Genomic DNA, 16891 nt, shown 5'->3' on the forward strand with positions numbered 1-16891 from the left:
TGCTCCGGGCTGGTAGGGAGCCAAGCCCTCGGCCGCCGCACGGCAGCAGAGTTGGCAGCCTGGGGTTAGCGATGGGGAAGACAACAGCTTTTTCAGATCACCTGGCAAACGCTCCGTGCAAGCAGTTGCTCTTTCTGACGTCCCTTTTTCGCTCTGTTATGAACCTGAGGGGGGAAAAACTCACTGGCTTCTGAACAAGGGGTGACCAGAAGTAGGAATTGAGTGACCCAGAGCTGGGCAGTGTTTCACGGGAAAGCAATCGCGCACCCAGTGGACTGGACGGCAGCAAACGCTGCGTTTTTTAACATCTTTTTAAAATTATCTCAGTGCAGTTACCATGTATATGTGACAGAGTCTTTGAAAAGTTAATTAACGACAGCGACCGCAAATACTTGAAGAGGATACTAGCATAGTTTCTCCAGCCGTTTCTGGAAATACCTGAATGTGTGCCATTGCAATAGGTGAAGAAAAACTGACTGATCTGATAATTTTAGGGAGCTTTTAGAAAGGGTCCTTTTCCCTTTTGTCACACTAAAAGGTATCACTTCTCTGGGAAAGCTACCAGACGAGTGAGAAGTTGGGGTCGCATCCATTTGCACGTTCTGATGCAGACTGGGGTCCCATAGCACTAGCCGCTGCAGAAACCTGCACCACGCAGAACCCTGCCTTTTAATTTCTAAGTAGACTCCTGTTAAGAAAGCCTCTTAGATCTCTGAAGTGCTTGAATATTACAGTGTGTTCTTTCACGCGCCATGCTTGCTGAATCTCCTGCCCTTTGGGAGCTCCAGGCTGCATTGCTCCACCCTGGCTGGGGGACACAATGCAAGGCTGAAGCTGCTGATGGCACTGGCTGCTCAAAATGCTGGGCTAAAGAGGTGTCCAATATTGCTGTACATGCACACCTGAAGTGAGTACAGGCTATGCTGCACCACCTGTTAGAAGGCTCAAGTACCTGTTGGTATAACCCACTCCGCTCGATGCAGGAGGAACAGCACAGCTCACACAAGATGCTTGCAGAGTTGGTGAAGTTGTCTCTGTACTGAAGAGCTCTACTGACTGTCTTGCTAGGGTCCTTTGAAAAAGGGGACTTCCAGCAGACATAGCTAAAATAGTACCGAGGGGAGATACAAAAGCGCACCATCAACATATGTAACACCTAACTAACCTACAGCAGTGACTGTTTCTTCTGAAGAAAGTACAACAGAAACATGTATTTCTGAGCTAGTGATGTAGAGAAAAACGGACTTCTAAGTTACTCTGACCAGGGTACAACACAGTTACCTAAAGCTGAGCTAGTATTGCAGAAAAATAGGAACTTCTAAAACATGATTCATCTCACCCTTAGGCAGGTATCAAAAATGGTTCTAATGAAACGCACTATAGCAGTACTTATTTCCTTTCAGTGGCCTTAAAGGGAGACTAGAGAACTGTGAAATATTTGTCTATCTAAAATTGTCACAGAGCCATCCTGTCCATTTTCCAAGGCTTTGCTGTCAAAGCAAGGCTTTTGATATGGGCCCCAAACCACTGTGCTCATTATGCAGCAGAGCATTTCCATGTCCCAGAACAAGTAAGAGCAGCAGCAAATTTGGGGGAGCCTAGTGGAGCCTTGCGGCTCTAGTGAATCCCTACAATATTTTTAGAGTTTCAGTCAGGAGTCTGTGTATGAAGAACTTTGGAGCTGAAAGATTGAATTTTTTAAAAAACACAGCCCGATGACTACTCATATGTCCATGATTTCAAGGAAACTAGAGGCAAATAATAGAAATACCAATTAGGTGGTCTCCACTGCCTCCACTCATTCTAAGGGTTGTACAGAAAATTAGTTCAGGCTAGATGCCTATGCTTTACTAGCTATACTTAAGTAAAATTACAATCCTGGTCCAAGTTAGTTGTCTAGACCGCCTGTCTGACGCTGCCACAAGCATCCCTTTCAGCAGATCTGGAGACCTAGACAGAAAACTCTGAACAGAAAATTAGGGGAGACGAATTCCAACCAAAGTGGTGGTTGGTAACTGGTGGTAACATGTGGCAGGAGGAGGAGAGAGCAGGGAAATATATCAAACATTTCAGAAATGTTGAATTTTAGTATTAACCTAGCTTCACCTTATTTTAGTCATGCAGTGTCCTTTGCAATGGAGGTGTCTACGTAAGCTGTGATAAACCTTAGGAAAACGTAAGGGAAGGAAAAAAACCTGTCTTGGAAAGCAGTGGAGCAGTATTTACCCATTTTTTTCCATTTACAAATAATAACCCATTTACCAGCGACATAAACCCATGACCCGTGGCTGGCAACTGTAAGCCCTCACTGTGCCTTTTGGGGCATTACAGGCCCCTCCCTCCCCAGCAATATCTCGGCAGGTTCGCACCCAAGGGTCATTTGAAAGCTTAAGCACATTAAGCACAGAGCCTCTGCATGTTGTTTTCTACTGCTGACAACTCAAATTGAATCACTGTTTTCCTGTAATCAAGCAGTTGCGAAGCCTTTAAATTTAGGAAGCCGTGATAAACCTTAGCAAAATGTAAGAGAAGGCATTACAGGAGCGAGCTGCACACCCCCCTTGACTTCAAGTAAAACTTCTATACATTGCATAAAGGCCACACCTATCATTTCTGTATTAACTGGCTCTTGTCTTAAATTGCAAAATCACAAATTAGTCTTGAACTTGGCCACTCAGCATTTCACAGGGAACCTCCCTGACTCTCTCCACGTGCTTTTTCATGAAGAAGGCACTAACAATTTCCAGCAAAGTCAACAAGCCATGCTGCCCATCTCCACTCTGAGGAACACTCTCTGGAGCCTCTTCTGGCCAGCTGGTAGAGATGAGTAACAGAGAAGATCTGCCTCTACATGTGAGACTGCAGTTCCAGCTTTCCCTGGCAGCAACCCAGGAAAACCTACCAAAGAGCCATTTCCCCTTTCCAAAGTCTCCTAAAATTAACATTTGTCTTTATTTACTATTCATTTAGTTATATTATTATACATAACAGGCTGAATATATTCTTTATCACAGTTTGCTAAACCAGAACAGAGTGTCTTTAGAAGGATTCTGTTTTGAAGTTCTCCCTCTACACCTGCAGTTCTCCTGCAGCTTCACAGGTGCTAGTGGGGGGAAGCACAAAATCAAGAAACCCCCTGTAGGTGCCTTCACCTCAGTGCTATCTCAGCTAATTGTCAGCATTATAGGGAAACATCACCATCAGGGGAGTTTTCTTAAAATACTTTTTTTGGAGTAATTTTGCAGTGGCTGCAGGTGCATGGATAGTTTGTGAACAGAGTGCTTTAATGTTAAGTGTTGCAATAAGATCCTGGGATATTGATGAAGTTACCGTCTCCTCATTACTCTGACTTCTCCAGCCACCTTAGAGGAAAATACTTTGAGCATGCCTCCTGCTACAGAAAGAGCCTGTGCACTTTCCTTTATCAAAGACCACAGCAGACACCATGACTCAGTTTGAGCTGTTGAAAAGGAAAAAAAACCATAAAAAATTATGTTGAAGACATAAATCGTGTTAGATACTTTCTTCAGATGCTACAAATAGTACCTAGTGCTGTTTTCTCATCAACAGTCGGCAAGCTCCCTTTTTGATCGCCAGTGATCAACCTTCACCATCTTCATGGCCGAATGAAATCCATCAGGAATAAACGGCAGGCCTGTTTTTCCCCGGCTTGTGAGCTAGGGGATCTCATTATTTTCAGCATATTCATTAGACTCTCTACTTACTCTAAAAATAGTAGGGTTTTTTTGCAGCTGAGTGACTGGTGGGCAGCAGATTCATGCATTTATCTGTTCCACAATACAAGATCTGATAACTACATGTACTCAGACACTGTGCCTTCAAGAGACAGTTGCCATAAATAGTCTCCACCTTACAGTATTTGACATTGTCAAAGCACTGGTTAACATTCACTAATAGCAATTAACTAATTCATCTTCAGGGCAACCCTGTGAGCTAAGTAAAACTGATATAATTAACACATGAGTAAAATGAGATTTAGGAGTTAAGTCAGTTGCCTGGGTAGAGGCCTTCATGGTCTAGTGGATTAGACATCTGTCTCTCCAACCAAAGAAGTTGAGTCTAATCCTTTTTCTGACATTGATTTGCTGTGTGACCTTATGGAAAGTCAATTAACTTCTCTGCCTCAGCTGCCCTACAGATAATGATTCTTACCTACCCAGTGACACATGGGTGTTTGGAAACTGTACTAAATGATACTTTTAGTGTACTCTTAAGGCCTATCAGTGGAAGAGGTGAAACATCAAAGCTTCCTAGCTTTAATGTCCTTGCTGTCTTTATCTAATTCCTGCTCCTCACACCAGAAATAGCTTAGGGGTAAGGAGGAATTTCTTAGGCTAAGATGCGGCTAGCAAAACTGTGGTTGGCATCAGGAAATGTCATCACATCCTGTTTGACCAGCAAATTTATTTAGAGTACAGGTCAGTGCTAAAACTGCAATGGAAAGTTTATTTTAGACTTGGCCATGGAAGTAAGCAGCATCCTTCCCACGCTACCATGCAATAAAGAACAGTGGCCATGGCCATCCCAGCTGAGCACCCCAGGTTTGAAGGGAGCGGAGCCTGTTTGCGGAGACCTGAAATCTTGCACTCATGCAACATCCCCAGTTCCCTCATACCTCTAAATGAGATTTCTGTGTGATGCTTTCTACAGGTGAGATGCAAACCCGGAGGGAGATCACCCCTGTACACACACCTCCTGGACCAGACCTCCCCGATCTTGCCATCTCTCAGCACTGGGGCGTTGTACTTAAGAGGGGGACAACAAAAACCTGCTTTGTTCAGTTCATTAGAAGCCATCCTTGAACTTCTGTCCTCTCATCAGCCTAGCTTTTCGCGATGTGCCATAGGGCATTGAGAAGTATTATTTCTGTAGCTGGCATTTGAAGTGCCCAGCAGGTATCTAGGCTAGTGGTGTGCACATGTAACTTTATATCCCTTTTCCCATATTCGCCCTTGCTTTTAGTTATTTCTACAAAATATTCTGTTGCTACACATAATGCTGCTTAGGCCCATAAAATCTCCCACAATTCTAACACAGCGAGAAACCAGTCAAACGGGACATAAGAATTCAACATTTACCCTTATTTCTCTGAGCAAGATTAACATTCCTTCTCTTTAATACGGAAGGAAATCTCAGAGCTTTTTCTCCTTTGCTTGCTGAATTACAGCAAGTGCAGTGAACGCTCATGCAGCCAGGAAAATAATAACCTGCTCCTGCCTCTGATGTGGCACCGATCGCTTCTTGGCATCCCTTCTGCTGCCGATCCGCCCGTGCGCCGGCTGCTTTGCCTCGCTGCCCTGCTCCCTCCGCCTCTGACCAGTTAGCGCTCGTCCCTCCTCCGCTCTCCCAGGGCTATTCATAGTGTGTTTAACATTTACTTTGATGCTACTCCTTGCGGCTTTTCAAAATCCTTCTTGGAAAAATGACCAATAAAAAGAAACCCTTTGGGGAAAGGCAGGGAGGAAAGCTAAAGCAGAAAGGGCATGTGCTTGTGTATAATATACCCCTGTAGGCTTTGTCTTGCTGCAAGCCTGAAGATGACTTAATGCAAACCCGTACTGCTGTAAATAGGGAATAAATCGCGTATTCTCCTAAAATACATCTGGGCTAATTCAATAAACCCTGACTTATTGGCTGCTACTTGTGCAAACATCTGCATATTAACTCACAATAAATTACTAATGAGCTGTCAGATCAGTAATACAGTTATTTCCAAGGCTGAAAGATTGTCTATAGCTTGTCCCTATATATTTACTTACTGCAGAGGCTACTGGTGTGGGCTAGCACAGGCCAAATGGCTCAATACCTATACACTGTGAAAGAACTTAAAGGTGACTTGTAGTAGCTTGTAAAATATACTCTAGGACTGTATACTAAGTGTGGCAAGGAGGATGAACTAAAACTGTATTCAGCCCTCACTTGTCTAAAGTATCACTCTTCGGTGTTGTTTTTTCCCGGGGTTAATATTACCTGTGTGCTAATAAGTGGTTAATACGTAACACATTTGGCACAAGCAGAACATGTAATTGCATTCAGACAATTCAGGGTTTTTTTCAATGCTATTGAAGACTGTACTCCCTCTAAGCTTTTGTAGCTTATCTAGTAATGTTATCTCCTGCACTTGCATGTATGGGTTTTTTTTTGTCTTACTATATGGGGAGTCAGAATCTTACTGCACCTAATCTACTAATGCATCAAAGCATCCATTCAACTTTAAGGCTGAGCTTCAGATCTCTGCTGCATCAGGCTCTTTGTTTAAATATGTATCCTTTTGGTTTATATTTAATATTTTGCAAGATTTCATAAAACTACCCAGCATCCCAATGGTGGGATGCACTAGTGACCAATAGGTGTGACTTCAGCTATCATTACAGTAAAGAATATGTAACACCAGGAAGGACAACTTATTTTTTCATCTTAATTTTTTCCAGTACTTTTTGTTTAACCCTGTATAGAAATCATTACACTTTCCTGGGAGAAATTTTCCCATTTTTAAGCTTGGAAGGAAATGGATGGTTTGCATCTATTTTTTTAAGTTGGATGTAAAGGAGTATGGACCTTCAGATTTACATTGGCTTTGCTGTAAATTAATGTTGCTGAAGTAAATGGACACACTTGAACCTGCACCGACCTTGTAAAATATTGGTGGCTATTCAGATGCAACTGGGTCTATCTGGATTGGAAGACGGAAGGGACATCAGTTCATCTTAAGTTTGGTAATTTGGTAATCATTACTGTAAACAGTGTTTTTTATTCTTAGTATGATGACTAGAAGACAATGCATAGCCAGTATTAAACCAGGGTAGATACAGATGATAAAGGCAAAGCTTAATCTTCCTAGGATTAGCGACTCTAAATTGATACGACTGAAAAAACATTGAAAAACGCTGAAGTTGTTAGGCAGCTTCAGGGACCAGCAAAATGCCTTGCCTGGTAATTTTCAAAAGTCTATAGAGACACTGATTGCACCTGGAACTTCTGATTTGATTACCAAAATAAGAAATGTCTAATGTAGTAGCCTCCTCTGTACTTTAATTAAGAGCTTTGTATTTAAATACAACCATCTAATTCCCCGAGTTTATTTTTAAAGTAAGCTTCTGGCAAGGCAGCAGTGTGGTGGATTAGAGGCTTGGAATTGAGGAAAAATCATCGTTCAACATACAGTTCAGAATAATGTGTGTGTATATACAAATACGTGTGTATGCAACATCATGTAGCAAGACACAGGACTGGATTTATTAAAGCCAAATGGAAAGATATTTCTTCTTTTAATATTCTAGATCTCTTTCAATATATGCGACATAGAGATACTGCACTGCAGCCTGATTCACATAAATACCGCAACAGGACATAAATCTGAAACTGTCCAGTAAAAGCTCCATTTTTCTACAAATGTAAAACCAAGTTATCAACTTAGCTGTCTGCATCTATTACTCCATCTAGCAGTGGCTGTTCGACTCGGTGTGGGTACGTAAGACAGAGCAGCCCTCAGCTCACCGTTCCTCAGGCAGCACGCAAGCGTGGGCGAAGGGCAGCAGCACCCGATAAAGCACACTCACGGCAACCCAGCAGTGGGGGAGCAAGCAGGGGTGGCAGACCCGGGGTGCCAATGAGCAAGGGGTGGGGAACGGGCGAACCATTCGTGCAAGACAAGGCTGGACCTGAAAAGCCAGGTAACAACGGAATTTTTCAGTTCTTATTTCAGAAGAGAACTTACAGCTTCCAAATTTTAATGGGCAAGCATGTGCATCCATGGGGAAATCTTCAAGCTGCATGGGACATTCGGCAGAGATGGTCAATCTGTGGGGGAGTAAAAAGAAAACACATCATTTTTTCCCCATGCCTTCCCTTTAGGCCTCTCGCCGCAGCACATGAGTGCTGACCCAAGCAAGCTTTTCCTGAAGGCTCCTCGCTCCTGCTGAACAGAAACCCCCGGTTACACTGGATGTGACATAAGCCAGGTGGACCACTGTGGGTCCATGCTGGAGGCCCTATCTAGTAACGCTGAGACACGTGATGTTATGCATGTAAGCTGTTCCAGGAAAGTCATTCTTTCTTATTAGTACATGAAGGAACTCCTGTGCTGGAGCTTCTGCCACGCACCTTATTCTTACCTGCTTCCTGTAGGTACTGCAGCTGGACTAGGAATTTGACTCCTGAGTATAGCACTGTTACAGACATAAAGCAGCATTGACTTCATATATAGATGTAACTATTTAAAGACACAAAAACCCCGATTTATACATAAAGTATATAAGAGAAATATTTACATCTATATAAAAAGTCATATATAAAGTCAATTACATACATATACATCCATATATATGACTTTATATAGCACTACAGTTTGTTTTTGTGGAAATGACATGGTATGGGGGCAGTCCGATTGTGAATTAACTGGGCACCGTGTCAGGAAAAAACAACGGGGCCATCTTCCCCAACGTATTGCCTGGGGAAACAACTCTATCTTGGACCTCCCTGCCACTATGTGGAAATTCTTCAGCTATAGTGGACATAAGGGTAGGGAAGGAAAAACTCTTAGGAAAAATAGACATATCCTATGAATGATCTGTATGATTGAAATATCAAGCTGAACACAGAAAAAAGTCTGAGATGAGATACATTTCCGAGCAGTGCAGTATCAGTTATAGTGATATCAAATATATCAAGAAAGACAAAGCTTACTTTTCTGGGTGCACGCAAGAGAATCTGGTTTAGATTAGGCCGTTTTCATATTTGCATTGTACAGATGGCTTGCTCAGGATTTGACATTATGAATAGTCTTTCTCGTTTTATGCTGCTCTTCTGCCTCAGAGGCGACAGACCGGCAACACCCAGAGCCTCACAGACCGCCCGGTGCTGGGGTGAGGCAGGGCTCTGCTGGAGGGCAGCCCGGTTCCTTACCAAACTGCTGCCGGGGGGGCAAAAATCCGCCAAGAAATCCACAACTCCCAACTACCAGAATGCAAAAATACCCTTTCCTACCACAACAGCCGCACGTAGCCATACTCCCTGGCTAGACACACTCGCTGCTTCCTATTGCCGCACCGAAGTGAGTCTTCGTGGTACAAAAACCCCTATCCAAAGGGATCGTAAAGGGTAACAGCCTGCCCGTGTACAGATGGCTCAGCCTTCAGCCGGTCCAGTTCAATACAACACAACGATGCCTTGCCGGGGCACGCTGGCTGGCTACGCGGACAACAAATCGGGGGAAACGGCTCCACTCTGCCAACCCACAGAAATTCTGGAGCTTTGCCAATAGCTGGGAAGGGCAAAATAAGCACAGAGAAATGCAATAGTATCGTTGGCTAGAGATCGTATCATGAGGATGGGCTGGGAAACAGGGAGGGAAAAAGGCAAGCTCCAAACAGTAATAGAAAATGTAAAGATAATACAATACATAAAGCAGAAGAAAAAAAAAATCCAATTCAGAACAGAGATAACGTATCATTTGGTAAGAACAGACAGGAAGTCTACAATATAGAAGAGAAATGACTGAGGCCTGAGATACCTGCCCGTAGGCAAAACTGTTCTTGGACTTTATTTTTGTAAAATAAATTTTAAAATCACTAAAATATGGAGTTGTCTGCAGTGGAGACTGGCCTTGGGCACCAAAGCTAGCAAAGCCACAGACACTGAGAGTGCTACGTGGATGAATTTAACAAGCTGGTTCTAGTAGCATCCCGTCCAGAACTTGGATCCCTTTCATAAAAATCATTCTCATGGGTACTTTAAAGCAAGGCTGCCATCCCTCCAGGCTATTGTTATATTTTCTGTACTAGGTATTGCAAATTTAATTTTCTTGATAAATTCAGAAACCTTCCTCCAAGTGCCATAAGAAAATTGCGATGTTTTACTGCGGTCCATCTCCTGCCTCTTTGTCTACCAAGAGTTCAAGTATGTTGTTTCAAATGCTGCAGTTGGCAACATTTTAATACACATACTTGTCATCTGCAAACCTCCAAGGAAGGGATCCCCATAACCGTCTTACCAAGAGAGCAGCTGTGGAATCAGGAAGTGAAGGAAGATTCAATGCAGAATTATGAATAAGACCTTGTTTCATCTGATTGTCCTATGGCTCGTATCCTGCTGCCTGCAGCTCTGGAAGTAAGCCTTGTGTATAATGAGGGAGACTGCAGACATTCCTCAACAGTAAATGTGGAAGAGAAGTGAAGATGAGGAGCACAGAGACTGTGACCCAGTGGAACTTAATTAAGTCTCTCCAGAAATTATTTTTGCCTGTCTTAAATGAAAGGGTAGCACATAAGGCTGGAGGGCAGCTGGCTGCCACAATCTGTCTCAGAAGCCACAAAGACCCTGGTGGTGCCAGGGCTACTCCTGTGCCCCCTCTGAATTCCTCATCCAGCAAAAGGCAGCACATCCCCTAAAAGGATGGTGCCTGGTGCAATCTTCTGGGTCTAGCCCAGGGGTAGGGAGAACTAAGTTTAGCAGCTGCAAATGTGCTTGGGTACAGCCTTTCCTTTCATTAACATGAATTCTTTGGATGAAGAAGTTCCTTTTGCCTGTTACCAATGATATCTGCAAGCTTCTTTCCTTTTCCCATGCTTCCACCCTAGGGCCACTCCTAGTCTTGCATTTCGAACAAATGAACTGGCTATACCTATTTATTACATGGTGTTCTTAAAAAGTATGTAGCCGAGCCTCTTACATAAACTTAAAATGCTCAGTGAACACTCTCCTAGCTACGTCTTACAAAGTGTGCGTTACCCGACGCTTGGGAAGCGTCTTGTAATGGGCAACGCAACAGAAAACTTGACTGTAGGTTCTGATACACCACATAAATGTCACCACCTTGAATTTCTGCGGAGCGTTCTGTGCCCAACAGTAGCTGTGTTTCGTTACTGTGTGAGGACCTGAAAAACAGAGTCACTAAATTGACTCCTGGTTCAAAGAGACCATATTTTCTACTGCCTGCAGAAAAAAAAGCAGCACAGCCGCCACCTCTTACACTCGGGGGGCTGGAAGCATGGGTCACCTGCATACAGATTTGCTCCTAGGTGCAGAGTACAAACTGTATACTCACATCATAACTACAGGAGTCACAAAGAAATTGACACCTGGGTTTGCTCCTTCAAATATCACCTGGGGTGGTATTCGCACACGTCGGCTTTTAACATCGTGTTGAAGCTTAGGTACCCTTTGCATACCCTAGTTTACACAGCTGATTACAACAAAATTACTCGTTGTTTGCATTTATTGAAAGAAGAGAAAGGAGGCCTTGGCATGCATATACGAAACAGCCTTTGTCTAATCCTTTTAATACAGTCACTCCAGAATGATCTTGCTCTGCTCACTGCAGCAGTTATCTGAGCTAGAGACAGTCTCTGAACCAGGACTTTTCTGTCATAGCACAAGCACTGCTCAAACTGTGGTTCCTTTCCAACAGGAGCATTTAAAAGCTTCCCTCCTCCACCATCATTCTGTCTTAATAAAAGCCCTATGGGATTAGTTTCACTCAAACAGAGTTTTTGACAAGATTATAAGTGGTTGTTAAAGGTCCTTTACAATGGGAGGATGAAACTCTGATTTTATTGACGTTAACGGTAAGATTCTCCCTGACCTCAATGGGGCTGGTATTCACCCAAAATATGTAACAAACCCTGGTTACAGCTGCTGATTTATTACTAAGAACAAAATTTCACTTTCATAATGCTCCAAATACTTACACTGCTATCCAAATATTAATCAACCAGCAAAATGCTATAGCATACCTTAACTATCTGAAAAAACAGTGAGGTCTAAAAATTATTCCATGTATCATCCATAATTGTACACGGAAGCGTCATCGAAGCTTCATTATGTATAGCCTTTGCTTTAAGAACACAAAGTGATTACGGAAGTTCTGTTTCAACAAAATATAGACACATAAGTGAATACACATCTAAGAAAAGCACAACTCAGGCAGCAAGACTTCTTCACTCCAGGAAAGTCACCTTCAACCACTTCCACTGGAGAATTAAGTATGACGATGCTTTCAAGAGACTCTTGCTTTTTAACAAGAAGGAGGAGAAGGAGGTGTTAAAGTCAAGGATATGGCAAGGAAATAAATGCAGATGTTTGGGAGCCAGACATCCACAGTGAGTGTGCTTCAAGGAGAGGTGGGAGTCCCTCAGCCGAAGTCCCGGAGGCACCCTGTCCCGCAAGCGGCTGTTTTAGGGCACTGCAGGGGCCTCCCCACCATTCCCCTGATTTCCCTCAATCAAGGAGCATCTGCTCCTGCTCCTGGGAGAAGAGCTGGGAGACTGAGCAAGGCTATCCTCTCTCTGCTTCTGTGGAAGTGCAGAAAACATTTTCCAGAGTATTATCTGCAGCTGCCAGGCAGGAGGCGAGGGCAGTCACCTGCCCGGGGAGCCAACAGCCAGCCACAGAAACCTGCTTGTTTCTTATCAGCTACTAGCTTTAGTATGCAGTCAAATTAAAATTGAGAGCTTTATAAGAAGAGGGGAGCAGAAAGGCAGAGTCACCAATGGCTCTTGAGAGAAGTTAACTCAAGATAAGTGTTGAATAACAAGAGTTACTGATGAAGGGGACACAAGGAAAGTTTTGTTGGCTCTGAGGTATTGGGGCCAGAGAGATATGAAGCTCTTCTGCCTGTTTGCCCTAATCCCCAAACCATCTCTGCATTCTTAGTTGTGTATTTCTGTGCACTGCCCTCGCTCCTGACTGAAGGGAACATTTTAATGTTCAATGTGCTTTGGCCCTACCTGTGCTGGCAACCAATACCTGCTGTGGGGCTCAGGCCAAAATGAGCACAGAATAGCCAAAGTCCCCTTCGCAGCACAAGGCCAGCCATCACCATTTTCCTTAAAAAAAGGCAAAATTTTTGCTTGAAACTCCTCTCAAACCTATCTTAACATCTCCCCAACAAGCCAAAGTAAGCGTCAAGTGGACCCAACCTTACCCAAGCTGTATACCACCCAAAAAGGCTGGCTGGCTCCCTGCAAAGGGAGACTTCAGGGTCGGGTCAGACCCTTCTCAGGAGCCAACTCCAGGAGGAGCTTCCCTGGGTACCTGCTCTGACAGGACCTCAGGAGAACAATTTGATCCCTTGCAGCATCTCCAGTACACACTCTCACATGCTCGTGCAGAGAACAGAGTTAACAGAGACTTGCTGGTTTGGGTTGCTCTGGGTTTTTTAAAACCATGAACACAATGTTAGTTTTGTGAAATTACTCATTTAACCTTGACTCAGGACACTATTCACCCATTCTCCCTGCTGTGATGTCTTGGGAACACTTCTATAACCAAACTGTTATACCTTTCAAAGGGTTTTAAAGGAAAACCTGTTTCAGGCCCCAGCACGGTAAGTGTGTAGTCCAGGGAACCAATGTCTCTCTGTATTCCTTAAGTAAATGTAACATGTGCTTATATGAGCATACAGATATACACACAGAGACATATATATATGTAAAGACCTGTCTTGGATCTGAAGCACTTCCCACACAGTCCTAACAAACCCTGTTGATGGTGGTGATAGTGGGTTACCTAAAACAGCACGGAAGTGTTAGAATGTAGATACATGTTCAGTCATGGTATCGATGGCTGTAAGAGTCACCTTGAAACCCACCGCTGGCTGGGTGACTGTCTGCAGCCTGGCTCAGGTGGAGGGAAGTGATTAGCCTTGGTAATTCAAACACTGCCTTGCTCACAAATCTCTGTCATTGTGTTGGCTAAGAGGCCAAAACATGGACTCAGGGCCTTGTTCTTCACCTCTACATGGGAGCTGGAGGCAGTTCATCACTGCTTCTTATTTATAACATCCGTTGTACATTCATTTCCTTGGAATCCACCATACAAAGTGAACACAGAACAGAAATTAAAGCTAGGACCTAGAGTGTGGTGGTCTGCAGAAATTTCTATCTTAGTCTCCTTTTCTTTCATAACCACTCTGATGAGAATACTGCTCTTTCCCAACTTTCCTATGATGCTGAGATGCGTTATCTTTATATGACACCGAAATGTGCTTTTAAAATGCCACAGGGAAGCCACTATGGAAGACTATGAGCTCCAGTTACTGATGGTGTTTTTTGTGAGCTGTGAATACATAATTCAAATGCATGGTGTGCTTGACAGCAAAAGTCTCATTTTAAGCAAAGCAAATCCTTAGCATAGCTTATGTTGAAGTGAGAAAACAAGACTTTGATTGCTTAGATTAACTGTACTGAAGATGAGGTTATCCTGAGATGATCTGAGGTGGGCAGGATTGACCTCAAAAGCTGTGCCACTACAGGAATGACCTCCCTGCATGTGGAGTACCTTGGCACACCCAGAGCACACTCTTAGACAATGGCAAAGAGGGATGTTCAGCCTCTAGACACGGGAAGAACAAAGGCAGGCAATGAAATAACAAATAGGACACTAAATTACCTGATCTTTGATAGGGATTTGGGGGGTTATAGAAAGAATCACATTTCCATCTCCTGGTAAAAGTTTATAATAGAAGTAATACCTTTCATTCTACAGTATTTCTTTAATAAGCATAAAACCAATGGATGGAGCACCGAGTTTATGCTTATCCATCCTTGCCGTGCAAGGTGTCTAAAGAAGTCCATGAGCGAGGTAAAACTTGCTGGAAGAAGCTCTGTTTTTTATCAGACTAACTGTTGCAGTAAAAAAACCAAGCTTTTTGGCAGTCAACTCCTTCTTTAGGTTCTCTGCCTACAGACCTTACTTTCCTAAAGAAACTTTAGACCAACATGGCTATGCAGCTATGAATGCTCTAGCACAATATCACACCCATCTACTTGATAGTTTCACTTAAAAATCTCTCCAAGCTTTCTCTCCTTGCCTGTCCCTTATACGTGATGAACTCTCCTTGACAACCCACAAGGAAGGCCTTTGAATCTCTTCTCTGCAGCAGCTTCTATTTTTACAGAATTCTTGAATTAAAAACCAAAACCCCAACTAGTACTAGCAATGCTGAGAAGCTGACGCAGTTGTTGACGCAGGTAAAATGGGAAACACCACCTCAACCAGCCCATAATTCATTATGCTGTGACAGGCGTTTCCCCAAGTCTGCATATGCTACATGTTTTGACTATCATAGAACAGAATAGTTTGGGTTGGAAGGGACCCTTAAAGGCCATCTAGTCCAAGCCCCCTGCAAGAGCAGGGACATGATCTCCTCATCAGCATGGCCCTTTGGTGGCATGTTCAACTATGGGCTAACTGCAATAAATACAATTGTTCTTGCAGTGTTGCGTAAGACTGAACTGGACTCTTTGGCTCTCAAGAGAGGCCCGTCCCAGATACTAGCAGAACCAGCCGGTGAAGGCAATGCCTGGTGCCACTTGACCACACAGGGGGTCATCCAACCCTTGTTTTCAGTGGGAGAAAACCCGAGTACACAAGGAAAAAGGGAGCACAGAAAGCTCTCACAGGCACCCTTGGCAATGGAGGTTCAGGACTGCGATGGACACAGCACAGTGCACCCATCCTCCAATTTTGATACCACGTTTTGTTAGACAATTTGATGGGTGCAGGTCTTCTGGCTGGCCAAAGGGGCTTTTGTTCCTCTGTTTCTGCTTGTCAGTATGGCAAATGTTCCCCCCTGGATGAGGGTTGCCTGGCTGCACAACCACCCTATTCCTTCCTCCCAGTTCAGACAACCTTTATATTCGTATGGACAGGCACAAACCCGCAGGCAATATTTTCTGTGGAGAAAAATGAGCTGGATTTAGAAAGTAATAAGGGATGGGGCGGGCCAGCTGGGCAGTACCAGGCCATTTGGGCTCTCTGACAGCTAACCTGGGATACATAGACATGGGAGGGTAGGTAGGAAGGATTATGATCTGGCAACCCTAAATATAGAGCTGAAATCCTTGGTTATTTTCCACAGTTCAGATGAACAATCTAGAGCTCCAAAACCTCTCACCACAGTTTCCTTTCAGCAACTTGCATTTAACCCATCTTCTTATTCACCTCACATTTCTGTGTCCACCACCCAGGTCACCTCTCATCTGGACCTCCCACCTTTCATGTAACTTCAATGCTCCTCCACACCTCTGTGTGAAGGGGGCATGTATCAAGCAATTTGACGATACGCTCTTTCACAGGGAAACGCGTGCACACGCTTATTTATGTGTACCCCTACTGGTGCACGGAAGAGGCTGTTTAGCCATCCAAGCAGGACATTATTATCTGGGTTTTTTTGGTCCTACCTCTGAAATGCTACATGCTCCTGACCAACACAGCCGTGAAGTGCCAGGTAAAGGGGCAGGCTGTGGGTGCTTGCTGTTCCAGAGAAGGAGCCCTCTGATCCCTCAGCCGTTTCACACCATACGCAGTCATTACACAGGCCTCAGTTTACCATCTGTTTGCTATTTATACCACCACGAGCACTAGCATCTGCTACAGCCTAAGCACCTGTTTGCTATAGTGCAACCTGAGGGAAGGAGGGGCCACATGCATCTCCTAGTGACATTTGACTGTCCCCGCGCTAAACCACGTCCAACAGTGCACTTGGCTCCTTCTCTCCACCCAGATCTCCCCAGGACAAAGATGCAGTTACACGGGCAGATAGGAGCTCCCTGTTCCTATCAAGACCAGTGGGGTACAATTTGCCCCAGGGCACGCACCCCTGCACCCTTCCATGCAATTAGGGACAGACAAAGCTTTGCCTACACCTCAGTGACAAGTCAGCTCGGTGGTACCTTCAGAAGAGACAGAAAAGCAAAAGCAGGTAGAATGTGTGAGATGAAGTAGATACATATTCTACCATAGCCTACCACTGGACTGAGCAAACCTAAGTATTTAAAAAACGTGTGGACGTGGCACTTCAGGACATGGTTTAGTGGGCATGGTTGGACTTGATGATCTTAAAGGTCTTTTCCAACCTTAATGATTCTGT

At 44.0% G+C, this 16891-nt stretch overlaps 1 protein-coding gene across 1 annotated transcript in view; it reads right to left on the reverse strand.

Moving 5' to 3' along the window:
• Nucleotides 1-16891, reverse strand: part of GABRA5 (gamma-aminobutyric acid (GABA) A receptor, alpha 5) — a 50093-nt gene that overhangs the window by 21079 nt on the left and 12123 nt on the right. Inside the window, exon 5 of the mRNA XM_010283215.1 lies at nt 7739-7821. Within this exon, the coding sequence (XP_010281517.1) occupies nt 7739-7821 (83 nt within the window). The remainder of the gene's footprint in view (nt 1-7738; nt 7822-16891) is intronic.

Source organism: Phaethon lepturus, unplaced genomic scaffold (genome assembly GCF_000687285.1).
Source record: "Phaethon lepturus isolate BGI_N335 unplaced genomic scaffold, ASM68728v1 scaffold8773, whole genome shotgun sequence".
Lineage (NCBI taxonomy): Eukaryota > Metazoa > Chordata > Aves > Phaethontiformes > Phaethontidae > Phaethon > Phaethon lepturus.